Here is a 17,328-nt window from a genome sequence, read left to right on the forward strand (position 1 = left end):
AATCTCAAATTTTTCACTTAAAATATAATTCAAATTACTGTATACATATGTATATTAACTGATAATTAATATCTATCATACCTCTAATGTTGTATAAATAGAAGAATGGAAGGCACAAAGTAATTATAATAGATTCTCCTCCTCGTCTACTTCTTCTTCTTGCTCATTTCCTTATTTCTTCTTTTTTTTAATGCCTTATAAACCAAAAAATGTAGTTAAAAACAATTGACTTCAGCTTTAGCGAATTTTTTTTTTAATTTATTTTTTTATGATGGCTTTGAATTGTCATACAAGTTCTTCTGCTTCTGTTGATATTCTGCTGAAGAAGAAGTTGAACAACCTAACGCAATTCTAAAAACAAAATTTGAAGGTGATCGATGAGTAAATAAATTTGCTAATGCAGAGCTGCTTCAGGATGCGTAATTTGCTCTTGAAATCATGTGATATTTAAGTGCGATGAGCTGAATACACAAAAGACTTTTGTAAAAAATTAAGGAAAAAGACAAATTGATAATACTGTCAACTCGTCTAATTTTAATAAACGTATATATCTAGCCGCGATGGCTCAGAGGATAGAGCGTTCGCCTTCCAATGAGGTGAACCGGGTTCGAATCCCAGCGATGGCTGGTCGGTACGAATTCCGCATCCGGTTTGCACCGACCACAGTGCTGATGTAAAATATCCTCAGGGGTAGACGGTAGACCGATCATTGTTAGAGTCCCTTTGCCGTCAGGCTAACCATGGAAGATTCTCGTGTTCTTCCTCTCCATGTAACCCAAATGCGGGCTAGTTCCATCAGAAAGCCCTCCATGCAGGGCCGGATTAACCTATAGGCACACTAGGCACGTGCCTAGGGCCTACGAAATTCAGGGGCCTACGAAAAACTTGGGAGAAAAAAATTTGTTGACAAAAAAATAATTTAGCTTTAAAAACAACAAGTGTATTTTGCACAAAATTATAAAGATACAAATAAAAATATAATATTTTTCGGTAATAAATTATTTTGCAGAATCTTATGATCTAATATATTACTTTTTTGCGATTTTTGGATTCAACGAAATCTTGTATTATGCTGTCGAATTCCAAACTACGCAAAATGTCGTATTCAATAGACATAAGTGCGAGCGATGCCAAACGATCTTGATTCATTGTTGAACGCAAATAATTTTTTATCAATTTTAATCTGGAGAAAGATCTTTCTCCTTCTGCATTTGATCCAAGAATCGACAAATATATTCTTAATGCAATGTGAACGTTAGGAAAAGTATTCACAAGTTTATCTTTAATTTGAGCCTTCAACATTTCTTGTGCAGATTTATGTTCATACAAATTTGAAAATAGTAAAAATTCATCTACAAAGTTTTCCTCTAAATCGGATGAGTAAATTTTCACCAAATTTTGCGCTTTTAGTTTAATCTCAGATTCTGACAAATTTTTGTGTAATTTCCTTGTAATTCGGGTTCGATAAAACATCGATTAATGACACTTTTTGGTCGATCCAGAAAACTGGGAAATTCAGACATCCGGGATAGCGATGGTCCCGAGCATCCCAGATAATTGGTTCTCTACTGTATAAATATTTCTTGTAATTAATCTCACTATCAATTTCACTGTTTTCTTTGCTGGTTTGTTGTTGTATTGTTGACGTGAAGTGTTTACATAGTTATCGATCGAACTAATCATAATGGTATTATCGATATCAACTGCAATATCGGCAGTATGTCGGTATTGCAGATAAAGTTCAATAAACTAATTCGTAAATTAAAATCCATATTAATAAAAATGTTAAAAAAAAATATGCAAGAAAATTTTAGCATATAATTTGAAAAGAGGGGAGGAGTGGGGGAAGGAGGGGAGGGCCCAAAAACGGCTATGCTAGGGCCTACGAAAGGTATAATTCGGCTATGTGCCTAGGGCCTACGAAAGGTATAATCCGGCTCTGCCTCCATGAAGGTAAATGTCTCCCAATATTTGATCCAGGAGTTCCCTTGTCTTCCGGATCGGGTTCAAAATTACAAGGCTACAAAGTTGGACTACAAAGTCGTAAACCCAAATTTGGGTCGGCTGTTCAACGACGGTTATATATATAAACGTAAATATATCTTGAGATATCTAATTTGTGGCGATTAGTCTCTATTGGAATTAGTGATCCTATTAAAAAGAAATTCCAAAGAGAAATTAACTTCCAAACAAAGGAACATTTTTTAGAGACCGGGGAAATTAGTTGTGTTACTGTAGTAGGTGGTGCGAAGATTGTTTACCATGAACTGATGACATGAACTGTTACCCGATAATTTACACTTAGTTAGCTCAGAGATGATTGTAATACACTACTTTACTTTGAAACTTAAAACTATGAATTTGTAGCAGAAATAAGAAGATATTTTTACCTTGCGCTGAAGATAAATAAATTTCACTATTACCTGATAAATCACTATTACACTTAGCCCAGAGACGGTTGGAACACACCACTTCGAAATTCAGGAATATGAATTTGTATCAGAATACAAAGATATTTTTACAAATTGGCTCAAAGAGGGTATAATAGAAGTTCCACTAACTGAAATATACTTAAAAGAATTTTATGCGTCATCGACCTGTTCTAAAACCGAACAATGCTATGCTGATGCGACGGCACGCATGCCAAATCCTTCATCTCTGAACGTATATTTTTAATGATGATCTAATTTGATTGAGTTATTGTTTGACTTCCTGTAACGATTTAGCGATGGAAAATTTGCAGTTATAGGAGATAAGTATTAGAAGAGCCTTCTGTCAAATAAGCATTCGCGATAAAGACATAGAATTTCTTTGTTTTTTTTTATGGTGGGAGAATTAGAAACTAAGTAAATTCAAGTATTTTTGACTTACAAGAGTAGTTTTTGGTGTAATATGCAGACCTTTTCTGTTAGCTTCGTTGATTGATTACAACATTCATTAGAAACAGTGAGGAATATGACGTTAAATTTAGGAAAAAGTTAGCTTGGCTCAAAGTTTTTACGTTGAAAATATTGTTACTAATATTGATAATAAAGAGGAACAAGGAAAAAATTATGCAGGAATCAACAACTCTTTGCCCAAAAAGCGATTTGAATTTAAAGAGTGCATAAATTCTCGTCAGTACAGAAGTAAAGAGAAAGTAGAAGTAACCGTTTTAGGATTGGTGTGCAACAATGAATGAAACACGTTAAAAATTGAGCTGGGTGAGTGATGTAAATACTGAAAAAGTGACTAAACTTAGCATGTTATCTATAATTCATAAAATATTTGATCTTTTCGGTTTTGCCTCTCCAGTCATGCTTTGTGCGAAAATAATGCTATAGAAACATGGAAAAGGGAATAATCTTGGATGAAGATATCGTTTGCTAGTCACGAAAATAATTTTTAGAATGGTTTTACTTCTAAGGACAGAACTGGCTACCAAGATTAGAGTTTCTTTGTTGACATGAGCCACGATACTCAGAATTAAACTTTAAGCTGCTGTTATTGGAACTATATTGACGAATTTTATTATATAAGATCAAAGGAGAATATTAGGAGAGATTATAGGAGCGATTCGACTACTATTGGCGTGTAAGACACTAAGTAGTTGGTATTTTTTCCTCTTTTTTTATAACCGTCGTTGAACAGCCGACCCAATTTTATGGGTTTACGACTACTTGGGATCAATTCCGTAGCCTTGCAATTTTGAACCCAGTCCAGAAGACAAGGGAACTCCTGGATCAAGTATTGGGAGAAATTCGCCTTCGTGGAGGACTTTCTGATGGAGGTAACTCTCCAAACGGAGGGAAGGTATCAGTGCCGTAACTTCACCCCTCGGGGCACTGTGGCAAAAATATTTGACCCGGGCAGTTTCAAAAGCTTTCTCTACTCCATCTCTAACTGTCAGTTTAGCTATTTATGTATCATGTTAGCGAATGTATTTATTAAAACAAGTTATTTGTTCACATATAAATTGGATTACTAAATATTGTAAGTTACAAAAATGGGAAAATACAAAATTTGAGCGAAATCGGTTAATCCTGATAAGTTAAATTTTAAAAAACTGGTATACGAAACTTGATTTCTCAGGAACTATTTAACCAATTTCTCTCAAAATTTGTATTTTTCCGTGTGGAATCAGATTCTTTAAGATGATACAAAAAAAAAAAACTTTATACCTTACAATTTAAAATTTTTAGACTGTTATAAAATAAAAATAAAAAAGTACTAGCTATGAGTTATTTTTTGCATGGAATTATTGTTGGATAAGAGAATTTTATAATTGTGTGCAGAAAGCCTTCGAGCTATTGCGAAATTTGAAAAGATAAAATTAACATTTGGGGGGGGGGTTTAAACTTTGGATCGCTCACCAGACTGAACTGTTGGAACCATATTTCCCTGATTACGACTTCCCCTCTATATTACGAAGGTTAGAAAACCGAGTCCGTTTAACAAAAGTTGTGTTTATTCAAGGAAAGTTTGTTTTTGGGTCTGATTAGTAACTTAAAATAAAGTATCGTCTGTACCAATTAATTAGCATATTTGAGGTCACACCCTCGAACTATTAAGATGGAGTCCTAGAACGTGAAAATCCGATGATTAAATCAAAAGTTTTTAGTCAGGGTGGTCCTTTTTTTGCGCTCACTGTATGTTAATTTTACCAATTTACGACATAGCACAGAGGAAATTTGACTAGGAAAAAAAAGCTATTTATGTTGTCTACTCTTGTCCCCCATGTTCATAGTAGCCCCTTTTCCTCTAAATCATAAAATCGTAATGCTAATCATAAAATACCAATTCTATAAACTTCCTGCATCTTTGTTACTATATCGTTAGGAAGGTCTTTTCGAGATAAACCATTATAAAAAGGAATTTTTGTTTATTAGTTTCAAATCTAAAAATTTCAATTCGCGTTACGGAAATTGAAGGAAATTATGTATAGACTTTTATTTTATCGGCATATGCACATATATCCCCATTTTAAAAAGTCACGATTGAAGAAATATCCAGAAATTTTTTCTGTATATATATCGATTAAAAAAATAAAGTTGCCTTGGACAATGCCCTAAGAATATAGCTATATTTGAAAAGAATTCATTCTTGAAAATGTGGCCGATTGAAACTTCTGATCATGCAGAATGGCAATTAAATATATGGATTCATGACGCCATGTTATCATATATGACAAAATCATAACGCAGAATAATAGTTTCTTTTTTAATATTCCAAAACGAAAAATGAGAAAAAGTCAAACCATTTTTGCTAATTGAAAAAATTTTTTTTTTTTTAATGGTTTGTCATGACTATGAATTTTAATTGCTATGAATTTCTAACCTGAAAAATGCAATAACTTGAACTAAAAATTTCAATGATATCTTTAACATTGGTTACAGAAAGATCATCTTAAAAAAAAAAAGAAAAAAAAGAAGAAAAAAGTGGTAAGATTATAAAAAAAGGAAGAAAAAGTGGAAACTTAAATAAAATTAAAGCAATCTAATGTGAAGTGTGTTTCTAATTTTGTTCGGCTTTAAGTTATCGCGCTTTAAATCGAAATGGTCATGTAAGAAAACTGAAAACAAAGGTATTTAATTGGTATACAGAAATGTTCACATTTTGAAGAAATGTTAATTTATAATTCTGATGATCGAATAAATTCTTTTCCTCCAACAAATGCATATTTTAAACTCAGAAAAATAATGCATATAAAGAGTTCTCAAAAAGTTAATTAGCACAAATAATTGCTTTGATTTTCCTATATGATTTTGATTAAAAAAACTAGATAAATTGCTCTCAACACTACCCCCCAACCAAATGTTAAGGAAACAGAAAACCCCCATCAAAAGTTGATTTAAATTTGACAATACTTTAAATTAATGATACTAACAAAAATATTGTTTTTAAATGCATGCAATCCGAAAATCTCTATTTTGAAGATGTTCAGAGGTAAGTCACCTCCGCTAATCAGTGATTGAAGCGAAAATTCTGCTGAATTTCAGACTGTCATTACTAGTAGCGCCACTAAGGAAGCTAAAGCAAAGGTCTGCTTATTTCCGGAATTATCTTGCTTCTTTTGAATAATATGTTTTTGATCCGCTAGATGTCACTCTTGCATCTTTGATTCTTTCATCTCGGAACTCCCGCTCTGCTCATTCATGTCTCCTTCTAAAAGAACAGCTGGAGGCCGATTATAAAAAATAGACAGGTGATAGGTTAAAGTTGCCCCCTCCCTGTTTGGGAATGTACGAATTTTATTGTTGAATTATTAATTCAAACATTAGTTAGTGTTTTAACTTATAGATAAAACAGTTTTGTTCTTTACATATCAGATTTCGAAGTTTTAATTCTTTGATTTTCTTCAATCATCAGGTATTTGGTATCATTGATCATTTCCAATTTTTAATTTCTTTATCTAATGTGCTTTTTCTTTTTTGTTAATATCTGTATTCAGAAATGTATAAAATTTGTTTTGTTGCCATAATGCTGTAATTTCCTGGTAATAGATCTAATTGTTTAATTTATAATATAATTACAATTTATTACAATTACTCTATATTCTTTTCTTGACTTGAATTTTGTAAAATTCAACTATTTAAGCTATAACACTGCCTATTGTAAAATTCTGCCTTCTTTCCATATTCAAATTTAATACTGTTATTATTCAATTTAATTCCTAGAATACTAGGGCATAAAATATTATTGTATTCTAAGAACTAATTTTTCTTTCTTTGTTGCAAGAAATAGCCCTAATATATTTATATCAATAAGTTTTTATGATACGCTATACTATTCATACTGTTAAAATCATAAAATGTTTTGCATAAACAAAATACCAATATTATCTGGTCTGTGTCAAATTGTTTTTCTGTTCATATAAATATTAACAACTATAAAACTTATGTAAACATGTTCTTTGCATTAACAATTATAAAACATAAGCAATTTAAAAGTGAAAATTTTGCTGAAAATAACTTAGACTGTATTACATTAATCAAAATATAACTTTACAAAAATCTAAGTATTTTTTTAATTGGGAATATTTTTAGACTTTCCTTTAAGTAACATACTTACTCTGAATATCATTTTTATGATTGAAATATAAAGGGTTTATGTCAAAAGAATTTTCTAACTTGTTTATTTAGAAATTAAAATCTCCCAAAAAGAAAAAGATTGGTAAGAAAGTTAAGATTGGCTGGAAAAATCTATAGATATGTATATATATTTTTAAATTTCTGTATGAATGTGTTTAAATATATTTGTTAGAAATATATAAATTATAAAACATGTTATTTTTTGTTACATAATTAATAAGTAAATTTACCTAAAAATGAGTTAAATTAAATTTTTTCCAGTTTTAAATCATAAGTAATACAAGAAATATTAATAGTAAACAGTTAATTCAAAACTGATAATATTGGTGAATTGTAGTATAAATTATAAAATAAATACTTATTTTAAACTCATTGTGCATGGAGGGAACTCATATTATGTTTAAGCCGATATATAATTAAGGTTTGAACTCTGAGAAATCAAAATTTGATTACAATTCTGTATGAATATTTAAATTGCATTCCCTATTGTTATTTTTTTTATAACCTAAAAGTTAGACTCTTTAATAATATTTTCTTTTTTGTTTGATTACTGTTTGTAAATATTTAATTTCTATTTCAGGTTTATGTTTACCACAAACATTCATAATGCCAAGTCATCTTGTAGTTAAAAACCATTTGGCACCTATAGCAAATTCAAATGTGGCTAGACATGACAGTGCTGCTTTTTCTAATGATGCCAGTCTAGCCTGTAATAGAACAAACGCACCATCAAATAATACCATGGTACAACCAGGAAATACAACTAGTGCTTTAATAAATAATTCACTACAGCAACGGAATTCTGCTTCTGCTAGTGTAAGTTCTTTTAGTATATTTCAACATAGCAGTAAGAACTTTGATGATGTTACTTTTATTGGAAATGGGGCTTATGGTACTGTTTACAAAGCCAGAGATCTTGCAAATAATGGTCAGTTTGTTGCATTGAAAAAAGTGAAAATTCCTATTGGAGAAGATGGTGTTCCTGTTAGCACTGTTCGGGAAATATCTTTGTTGAAGCAGCTGACATTTCTTGACCATCCAAATGTAGTAAAGTAAGTGTTTTCTGGTATAATTTTTTATTTAAGTTACAGGTTATTAAGAATTTTTTTTTTAAAAGTAAGTTTCTTGGAAAATCATTTTTAAAATTTAATTCCTTGCTCAAATGTCCTTTGTATGAGCTTTTATTTTCATACCATTTGCTTTTTAAAAAAATTTTACTTTGTATTTAATTTTTATGTAACAGAACTAAGATTTCATAGAAAAATGATAAAAACATTTTTACTGTTGCGTTAAAGTGTTAAGCCACAATCAATTACAAATCTATCATCAAAAATAAGGGTGAAAATCATGATACCCCATTCATCTTTCTAAAAAATTCTTACAATTTTTTCTAGTCATAGAGGGATACTTATTAAACAAAAGATAGAATGACAATTCTCTCTTTTGTTTAATAAGTATCTTGTTATCTTATTGTATCCTGTTTAATAAGTATAAGTATTTTGTTTAATAAGTATAAAATTTAAAAAGTTTTACTTTGTATTTAATTTTTATGTAACATAACTATTAAGATTTCATAGCAAAATGATAAAAACATTTTCACTGTTGTGCTAAAGCGTTTAGCCACAATCAATTACAAATCTATCATTAAAAATAAGGGGGAAAATCATGACACCACATTCATCTTTCTAAAAAATTCTTGTAATTTTTTCTAGTCATGGAGAGTAACTTATTAAACAAAAGATAGAATGACAATTCTGGGTTCTAAACAAAATATGAAACCAGCAAGAAAAAATATAAAATTTTTACTTTTTATACCTCTTAGAAAGTTTGTTATTAAGTGGAATTTTAATATTTATTTTCAACTGAAATGAATCCTCATGTTTGCAAACTTATATTCATATTGAAACACAAACTTGTTAACCAAGTGCTAATTTTCTTCTTTTTCTTCTAATTTTAGCTTTTTTGTTAACGAACTTTTGGAATCTACTTAAACCCTGTCGTGTAGTAAATAAAAACTATAAACTTCAATTGTGAGATCAAATGCAATTATGTAAAAACAATCACTTTGTATGCATCGCATTTAGAATTTTTTTTTTTCAAAGTAATTTTTAAGCCCATGATAAAAATAGGCATTAAGGCGTACATTAACACATTATCTGCAAAAATTGTGATTCTATCGAAAACTTTTGTGCATTGTCAACAGAATCATTTTTTAAAATGTGATATTTTTCTTTCTAATTAAAAAAGGAAACAAACAAACTAGAACTTAAATTTAATCTTAAGATTATGCTAAATTTTATTTAAAATAACAATTATAAAAATTGCATTTATCAGCAATGTGTAGGTTAAATATTGTTATAAAATGTTTTGTTATATACTTTTAATTTGGATTGTTTATCCCTCCAGTGTTTTCATTACAGCGCGAGAACGCGAGAATCTCGCATATTTTTTTCTTTTCTCGCATTAAAAAATTATTACTGCGAGAAATTCGCGCATTCTATAAATCAATTTCAAAATTCGCGAATTTCTCGCATTTTGGAAGAAGCATCGAATTACGCCATTTAGAATAAAATCCGTTTCACTTTTCTTCCTGGATCTTTCATTATTTTCAACATTTGCTCCGTTATCTAGCTTCCCTATTTACCAATATTGCTCAGAACCTTTTCGAACAACAGAACACAACTGAACCCCTTTCATTACACATTTCTCTGCAACCACGTGTTTACCGTAGGTAAGGTTTTTTCATGTAAGACGTTCAAATTTTTTATGCACTAATGTAAGATGGACAAATACCTAGTAAAGGCAAAAGCTTCTATGATAATGCAGCAAGAATATTCAATGCTTTAAAAAATAGAAGACGTTAAAAATGTATTGTAATAAAAAAAATGATTTTTTATTTCAAGTCTATTCGTGTTTTTTTAGTTTTCAGAAATCTCACTTAACTTTCTGAAATCTCACCCTGTTTTTGAGAAAGGGTGAGAAATTCTCACCCATTTTTTTTCTATGATGAAAACACTGNCTGACATTTCTTGACCATCCAAATGTAGTAAAGTAAGTGTTTTCTGGTATAATTTTTTATTTAAGTTACAGGTTATTAAGAATTTTTTTTTTAAAAGTAAGTTTCTTGGAAAATCATTTTTAAAATTTAATTCCTTGCTCAAATGTCCTTTGTATGAGCTTTTATTTTCATACCATTTGCTTTTTAAAAAAATTTTACTTTGTATTTAATTTTTATGTAACAGAACTAAGATTTCATAGAAAAATGATAAAAACATTTTCACTGTTGCTCTAAAGCGTTAAGCCACAATCAATTACGAATCTATCATTAAAAATGAGGGTGAAAATCACTATCATCTTTCTAAAAAATTCTTACAATTTCTTCTAGTCACGGAGAGATACTTATTAAGCAAAAGATGGAACAATTAAGTGATCTAAATAAAATATGAACCAGCAAGAAAAAATATAACATTTTGAGTTCTATACCTCTTGGAAATTTTATTATTAAGTAGAATTTTAATATTTCTTTTCAGCTCTGAAATGAATCCTCATATTTGCAAATTTATATTCATATTGAAGCACAAACTTATTAACCAGGTGTTATTTAAATTTTCTTAAATTTTTTCTTTTTCTTCTAATTTTAGCTCTTTTGTTAATGAACTTTTGAAATCTACTTAAACCCTGTTGTGCAGAAAATAACTATAAACTTCAATTGTGAGATCAAACTCAATTATTTACAAACAATCACTTTGTAACACATCACATTTGGAAACAAATTTTTTTCAAAGTAATTTTTAAGCCCGTGATAAAAATAAGCATAAAGCTTTCCGTTAACACATTATCTGCAAAAATTGTGATTCTGTCGAAAAGTTTTGTACATTGTCAACAGAATCATTTTCTAAAATGTGATATTTTTCTTGCTAATTAAAAAAGAAAACAAACTAGAACTTAAATTTAAACTTAAGATTATGCTAAATTTTATTAAAAATAACCATTATAAAAATTGCATTTATCAGCAATGTGTAGATTAAATATTGTAATAAGATTTTTTTGTTATAGCCATGTTTATATACTATTAATTGGGATTGTTAATCTTCGACTTAAAGACCCATAAACTTTTACTGCAGAAAGGCAAATTACTAAAGATTTTTCTGTATTTATACATTTTGAATGAATTAAAAAAAAGAAAAAGAGTCAAATTTTTTTATAAGTTTTTAATAATGGATGTATTTATAGATTTCGATTATTAATCCTTTTATGATCAAGTATCATGAAGATTATTTTATTATGAGGGAAAATGTAACTGTCGTACAAATGCACACTGAATATTAATTAAATGTTTCATTATTCATAAATCTGAGAAGAAATATCTGTGCAAGGTATGTAAAAGCATTTGTCATGGTTTACATTCCGGGAATTATTCTAAAATCCCAGGTTCTTTGTCTGTATCCTTTTGAATAGGATAAGATAATTTCATATATAATGATGAAATTAAAAAAAAAAGAAAATATATGTTTTATGTGAAGTATTCAGTAGAAAATATTATAGTTGATTATAGGCATAAATCATAGATTACATCAATCCTTAATGACAAGTCTTTAAATAAACTTTTTGTTTTCTTGAGATAAATGATGTATTTTATAAACAATTTGACTATTTTTTATTCAACAGTGTCAGTGCTGTAGTTGGGTAAATGTTTGGTTTGTTATAGTAAAAAAATTTAAAATATTTGAAAAATTTCAAACTAATTTTTTAAAATTCTTTTTTTTTTTATTTAATTATTTTTTTTCTGAACAAAGCAAAAATTTCTGAACTGTTCTGGGAAATTGTTTCGACAGAAGTGCAGGGCTGATTGTACTAATCATGTTTGAAAGCGCAAGATAATGAGAACAAAATCTGTTTATTAAGCTGCTTTTAGTTAATTTTATATGGTTCGTAGAATTTTGAATATTGAATTAGATTATTTTTTCTTTACGACTCTGTTTTACAAATTTTATAATCTCGTAAGCAAGCAAAGCAGTCTAAGAGTAAATAATTGTGTTCAAGCAATAAAAAAAGAGGGGCTCATGGAGTTCACCCCCTTTTTATTTCAACAAAGACACTTTTAAAGTAAGGAATGTAAGTTATTATAAATGTGAACTTCTCTTTCTGTTAAATTCTAACAAAACGAATCTGTATTGTTTATTTTATATAAATATATATTTCTTCTAGCTATCAAGGCAATGTGTTGTAGCAAATAAGTAGTGAATATTATTCAGATGCTAATAAAGAATTGTGTATAATAAAAATTAATATAGTTTATTATAATATACAATTATTTGATTATAGTGAATACACTGATGATAAAATTAAGCAAATTGACGGCAATTCATTTAATTAAAAAAAAAAATAAGCGTTTTTAGAAAAAAATTTAAGCTGACAATTAATTTAAACTAGTTATTTTTCGTCCTCATGAAAATCAGTCAACTATGACCTACCCTAATAAAGACCTATATATCTTTATTTACCCTATAAAGAGATGAGTTCTCTGAAATATTTTTTCCCATTGAACAATATGAATGGATTCTCTAAATGAATTTGAATGCAGTACTTTTAACACATTTTAGATTTTAATTTAATAAAAGCAAAAGGTATGGAAGTATGTTGATATTAGTTATGTAAGCATACCATATTTAAATTTGTGTATCTTGTACAAAATTATAAAAACTACATTGAAGTTTTATTCATAAAGAAAGAAACTATGTAGTATAAAATCTCACCATATACTCTCATATAAATGTCTGCATGCTATTGGAAATATGTGATAGGCTATTCAGATAATTGTCGGCACCTAAAAGTTGGAGAGGATTTGCTACATTCTAATTTATGCTGATAGAAAGATAGTTCAGAGGATAATGGTCTAACAAGGCAACCCAGGAATGGCTGAAATTCTGCTTCTATCTTGCTCCCATAACAGTGTTGACATAAAATATCCTAGTGGTAGACAAGACATCATGGATAAGGATTAGGATACTCTTGCTATTAGGCAGGGTTGGCATTATTTAAATCACTTAAATTTTTTTTTGTTATAAAAATCATTGATTAAAATTTCTTTTTTCGTTAAAAAAAAACATTTATTCAAGTAAAATATAATTTTTATTCAGGATAATTTATAAATATATTCTTAAGGTTATAAGTCCAGATAAAGAATGACAGGATAATGTATGTAAATTATTATTTGGTGTTGAGAACAGGCTAAAATTATTGTTATTTTAATAATAATTATAATAATTTAAAAAAATAAATGTGGATTGAAGTGGTGTTAAATTATTAAATTATAACTTTTCATTAGATGTATGTCAAATGATTTGCTATTTAATAAACTTATTTCGTCTACTAATTTAGTTTTATATTTAATCAAATAAAAATACTCTTGAAACTAATTTAACATGTAAACTATGTTTATAAATAATATAGAACTATTTTGCAAAGAGTAATTTGAAGTAGTTGATTTCTTTTGTTTCCTAATCTAAATTAATTTATTCATTTGATATCTAACTGACACATCTGGTGTTTGTCTTTAACTACTTCATGAAATTATTAAGCTTGAATCAAACCAACTATAGTGGGATAAAACCAACTAACGTTTTATTTTTTCAGTGATTAGTTTGTAAAAATTATATATAGTTTTAACCTTTCAAAGTAAAATTGATAAGTTCTTAAGTTAGAATATTGCATATTAAATTTTTATTATAATACGCAATATTATTATATTTTTTAATAGAAAATTGAATGGTAAAGGTAAAAAAAAAGAAAAATCTGATTATAAAAAAGATCAGATATTTTGATTTTTTTAAAACAAATAAATCATAACTTTTTCCAACCTTGCTATCTGGCTAACCATGGGAGGTTTTTATGATTTTCCCCTCCACTTAACGTAAATGCGGATTACTTCCAGAAAAAGTCTTATGCAACGGCTAATTTGTCCCAATGCTTGAACTGGGAGTTGCCTTGTCTTCTGGGTTCGTTTCAAAATTATTGGGCTACAGAATTGAACATTGATACCCGCAAACCCAAAAATGGCCCAGTTTCTCGAAGTTTACAAAATAAAATTCTCATATCTGACACTAAAATATTTTAAACTGAAAAAAGTTCCTTTCAAATTGGAAAAATAATTAAATTTGAAAAAAAATATTACATTGAAATTATTATTATTATTATTATTTTTTTATCATAGGAGGGTTTGCAAATTATTTTAACTTACTGACAAAGTTGGCATAAATTAAGATGCCGGATTTAAATTATGATTAGAATCCTGATTTAAATCATATGGTTTTTAAATCATTTATTGAAATAGTTTTTTTTTTCAATAATAAATACAAATATTTTTATACAATTCTTATAATATATTCTTTAACTTGTGATTTTTTTTAAGGTCTTAATTTCATTGATAATGAAGTTTTTATCAAAAGAAATAATGAAAGGGAGATTTATATAAATTATTATATTTCAAAATAGACTAATACATTAAGAGAGAGAGAAGAAAAACAAAATAATAATTTTAGAAGTTTGAAATAGTAACTTTTTAGCTATTATTGTTTTTAAATAATATTCAGTATTATAATATTAATACATTTTATAATATAGCAGACCGGCCTGTGTAGGGGGCACGGAACTGTCCTTGCATCAGAAAGGTTCTATGTTCGAATCCCGGCAAGGCATGGATGTTCTTTCCTTCTCTGTACTATCTGTCCTTACTGTGGGAGAGAGGTTGGCCCACCTAATATTTCTGAAATTAGAAACCCTGAAAGAGAGGTCAAAAAAATTGCCCTGCAAATGCCTGAATTAACGGATGTTAACACAGGTGGGCATTGGGGGGGGGGGGGAAAAAAAAAAAANGGGCATTGGGGGGGGGGGAGAAAAAAAAACAAAACAAACATTTTATATGATTTGGCTGGTTTAAAAAAAAATAAATTATTTTTTTAAAGAATCAGGAATTTTGCCATTTGATAGTTTTGTAAATTGCGTACGTCATAAATTTGGAGTGCGGAGCAATGTAGTGCCTCTAATTGCGTTAATTTCAATCATGGAGTTGTCAGAAATTGAACTCTTTATTCAAGTTATACAAGGTGGTCCCGAATTCATGGTACAAACTTTAAGGGTAGATACTGGATATTGTGACAATCATTTATTATGTAGGAATGTATGGGTGCAAGTGATGCATGAGGAGCAAAAAGGGGAAATAAAAGAAAAGAGAAATGGAGTTATCGCTTGGTTGCGTTGCCGGTAGAGGGCAGTAGATGTATAGCCGCCGTTCCACATAATGCATCTCAGTAGGGGTAAGCGCCATTCGCATTTGTGCTGACGTCAACGATGATGCACATGCAACGCTACCCCATGCGTATCAACAACGATTCTGTGGGCAGGTATTGTCAACCACTTTTTAATTAGCCCATACTTACTAACGATGCTACCGAATGGTGGATGTTATTTTATTTTTCTGGACCAGGTGCTACTAGAACTACTGCTGGATGTTCCGATCGACATTCGCTACCGCATGTGATTTCAGCATGATAGGGCATCAGCTCTGTTCTACTCTGATGTGCCCACTTACCGTGTTGGACTAGTACATTAGCTACCCCGATCTTCCTATTTATCTATCCCAGATTTCTTTTTATGGGGAAATCTGAAGAATCTAGTTTATGCGACTCAACTTGACTCAAATGAGGATCTCGTTGCACGAATATCTGAAGATGCTGCACGTGTGCGTGATATACCTGGCATCTTTGACCGTACGTGCCCAATCGCTCCACCAACGCTGTCAATCCTGTATCACTACTGGTGAACACAATTTTATACAGTTATTGTAAGCATTACACTCGTCAACAACGCTTTCAATAAACACTTTGCCTTTCCTTTCGTCTCTTATTTCTTGTGTTTGCGTCTCACCGCGTCACTTGAGCACATATATTCCTATAAGACCTACCCTTAAAGTTTGTACCATGAATTCGGAACCACTCGGGATAGGCGTTGAGATCTTGTCGTAAAGTAATGAACAACGCCCTCCCCCTTTTTTTTCATTTCGCGACATAGCTAGGTTAACTGTTATCTCATCTTATACTCAAATCGTTTATATTTGCCTCAGTCTTCAAGATCAACAGAAGCCGCATTTCACGAATACGTCATAGAAGAATTAATGAACCGCATTCCTGGTTACCATGATTTGCATGATGATTCCTGGTTACGATGATTAGCGTCAATGGCATGCTTCTCAAGAATCATGCTATTAACGTATCGGCGTGACTTTTCCATCACACATGCCATCGATAAAATGTCGGAAATTTGATCAACTGATTAAATAATAAAAAAAGACTGGTTGAATGGAATTTAGATAGCTGAGATTTAAAACTTACTTATTTAAGGTAAAAGGAAATTAAGGAAAAACTTATTTAAGGTATTTATAAAATCCCCAAATCGGTAACTGATAATTGATATTATTTCTATTTTTTTATTTAATATTTTTTTTAAAGCTTAAAACTCTATATTATTTTAAATCAATTAAATTTACAGGGCTAATTCTGAAAATAAACCTACGTGGTTCATACTTTTCTCATTTTTATGCACAATAAAATATTTTTTTATCCTCCAAATTTTCAAGACCCTATTTTTGTTTTAAGAAACCCAGATTCTGAAGAGTTACCTAGTCGGTGGGACTCACTTCAATAATACATAATGACGACCCTAAGTAGTAGGACTAAGTTTCATGTGTGGTGTTAAAAATAGTTTTTTATGAAAATAATCACATTTCCTTTTTTTTCTCCATGATTAATTACGAATCTTGGGTTGAATAATCGATTACTGTAATGGATTTTCACAGTGTATAAATAATCTATTTTCTTTTTTTTACAGTTTAATCAGGGAATTATATATTGTAATCAGAATTGCGACTCCAATACAGCACTTAAAAATATAAATATATATGCCTCTGATGTATATCCCCCCCCCCTAATTTTAGGAAAGCATGTTCTTACCGGAAACAACTTCATCTGTAATATTTATTAGATTGCACAGTGGACCAGCATCCAAGGTTTCGTGGCCAAAATTAGTATTTCGATAAAATCTGTTTCAAAATTTGGGGGTTTCATGTTCAGGTAAATTGAATTCAGAGTTGAAATTTTGAAATACCCTAAAAATACCAAAAAAAAAAAAAAAAAAAAAAAAAAAAAAAAAAAAAAAAAAAAAAAAAAAAAAAAAAAAAAAAAAAAAAAAAAAAAAAAAAAAA

At 29.5% G+C, this 17,328-nt stretch overlaps 1 protein-coding gene across 2 annotated transcripts in view; it reads left to right on the top strand.

Annotated features, from left to right (window-relative positions):
- The first annotated feature begins 6,067 nt into the window (after nucleotides 1–6,067).
- Nucleotides 6,068–17,328, top strand: part of LOC107436200 (cyclin-dependent kinase 4) — a 32,895-nt gene continuing 21,634 nt past the window's right edge. Inside the window, exons 1-2 of one of the 2 annotated variants that reach the window (XM_071178800.1) lie at nucleotides 6,068–6,355; nucleotides 7,651–8,122. In XM_071178800.1, the coding sequence (XP_071034901.1) occupies nucleotides 7,677–8,122 (446 nt within the window). In that variant the 5' untranslated portion in view covers nucleotides 6,068–6,355; nucleotides 7,651–7,676. The remainder of the gene's footprint in view (nucleotides 6,356–7,650; nucleotides 8,123–17,328) is intronic. The other variant, XM_043056037.2, reaches the window with a different exon arrangement.

Source organism: Parasteatoda tepidariorum, chromosome 3, assembly GCF_043381705.1.
Source record: "Parasteatoda tepidariorum isolate YZ-2023 chromosome 3, CAS_Ptep_4.0, whole genome shotgun sequence".
NCBI classification, from domain to species: domain Eukaryota; kingdom Metazoa; phylum Arthropoda; class Arachnida; order Araneae; family Theridiidae; genus Parasteatoda; species Parasteatoda tepidariorum.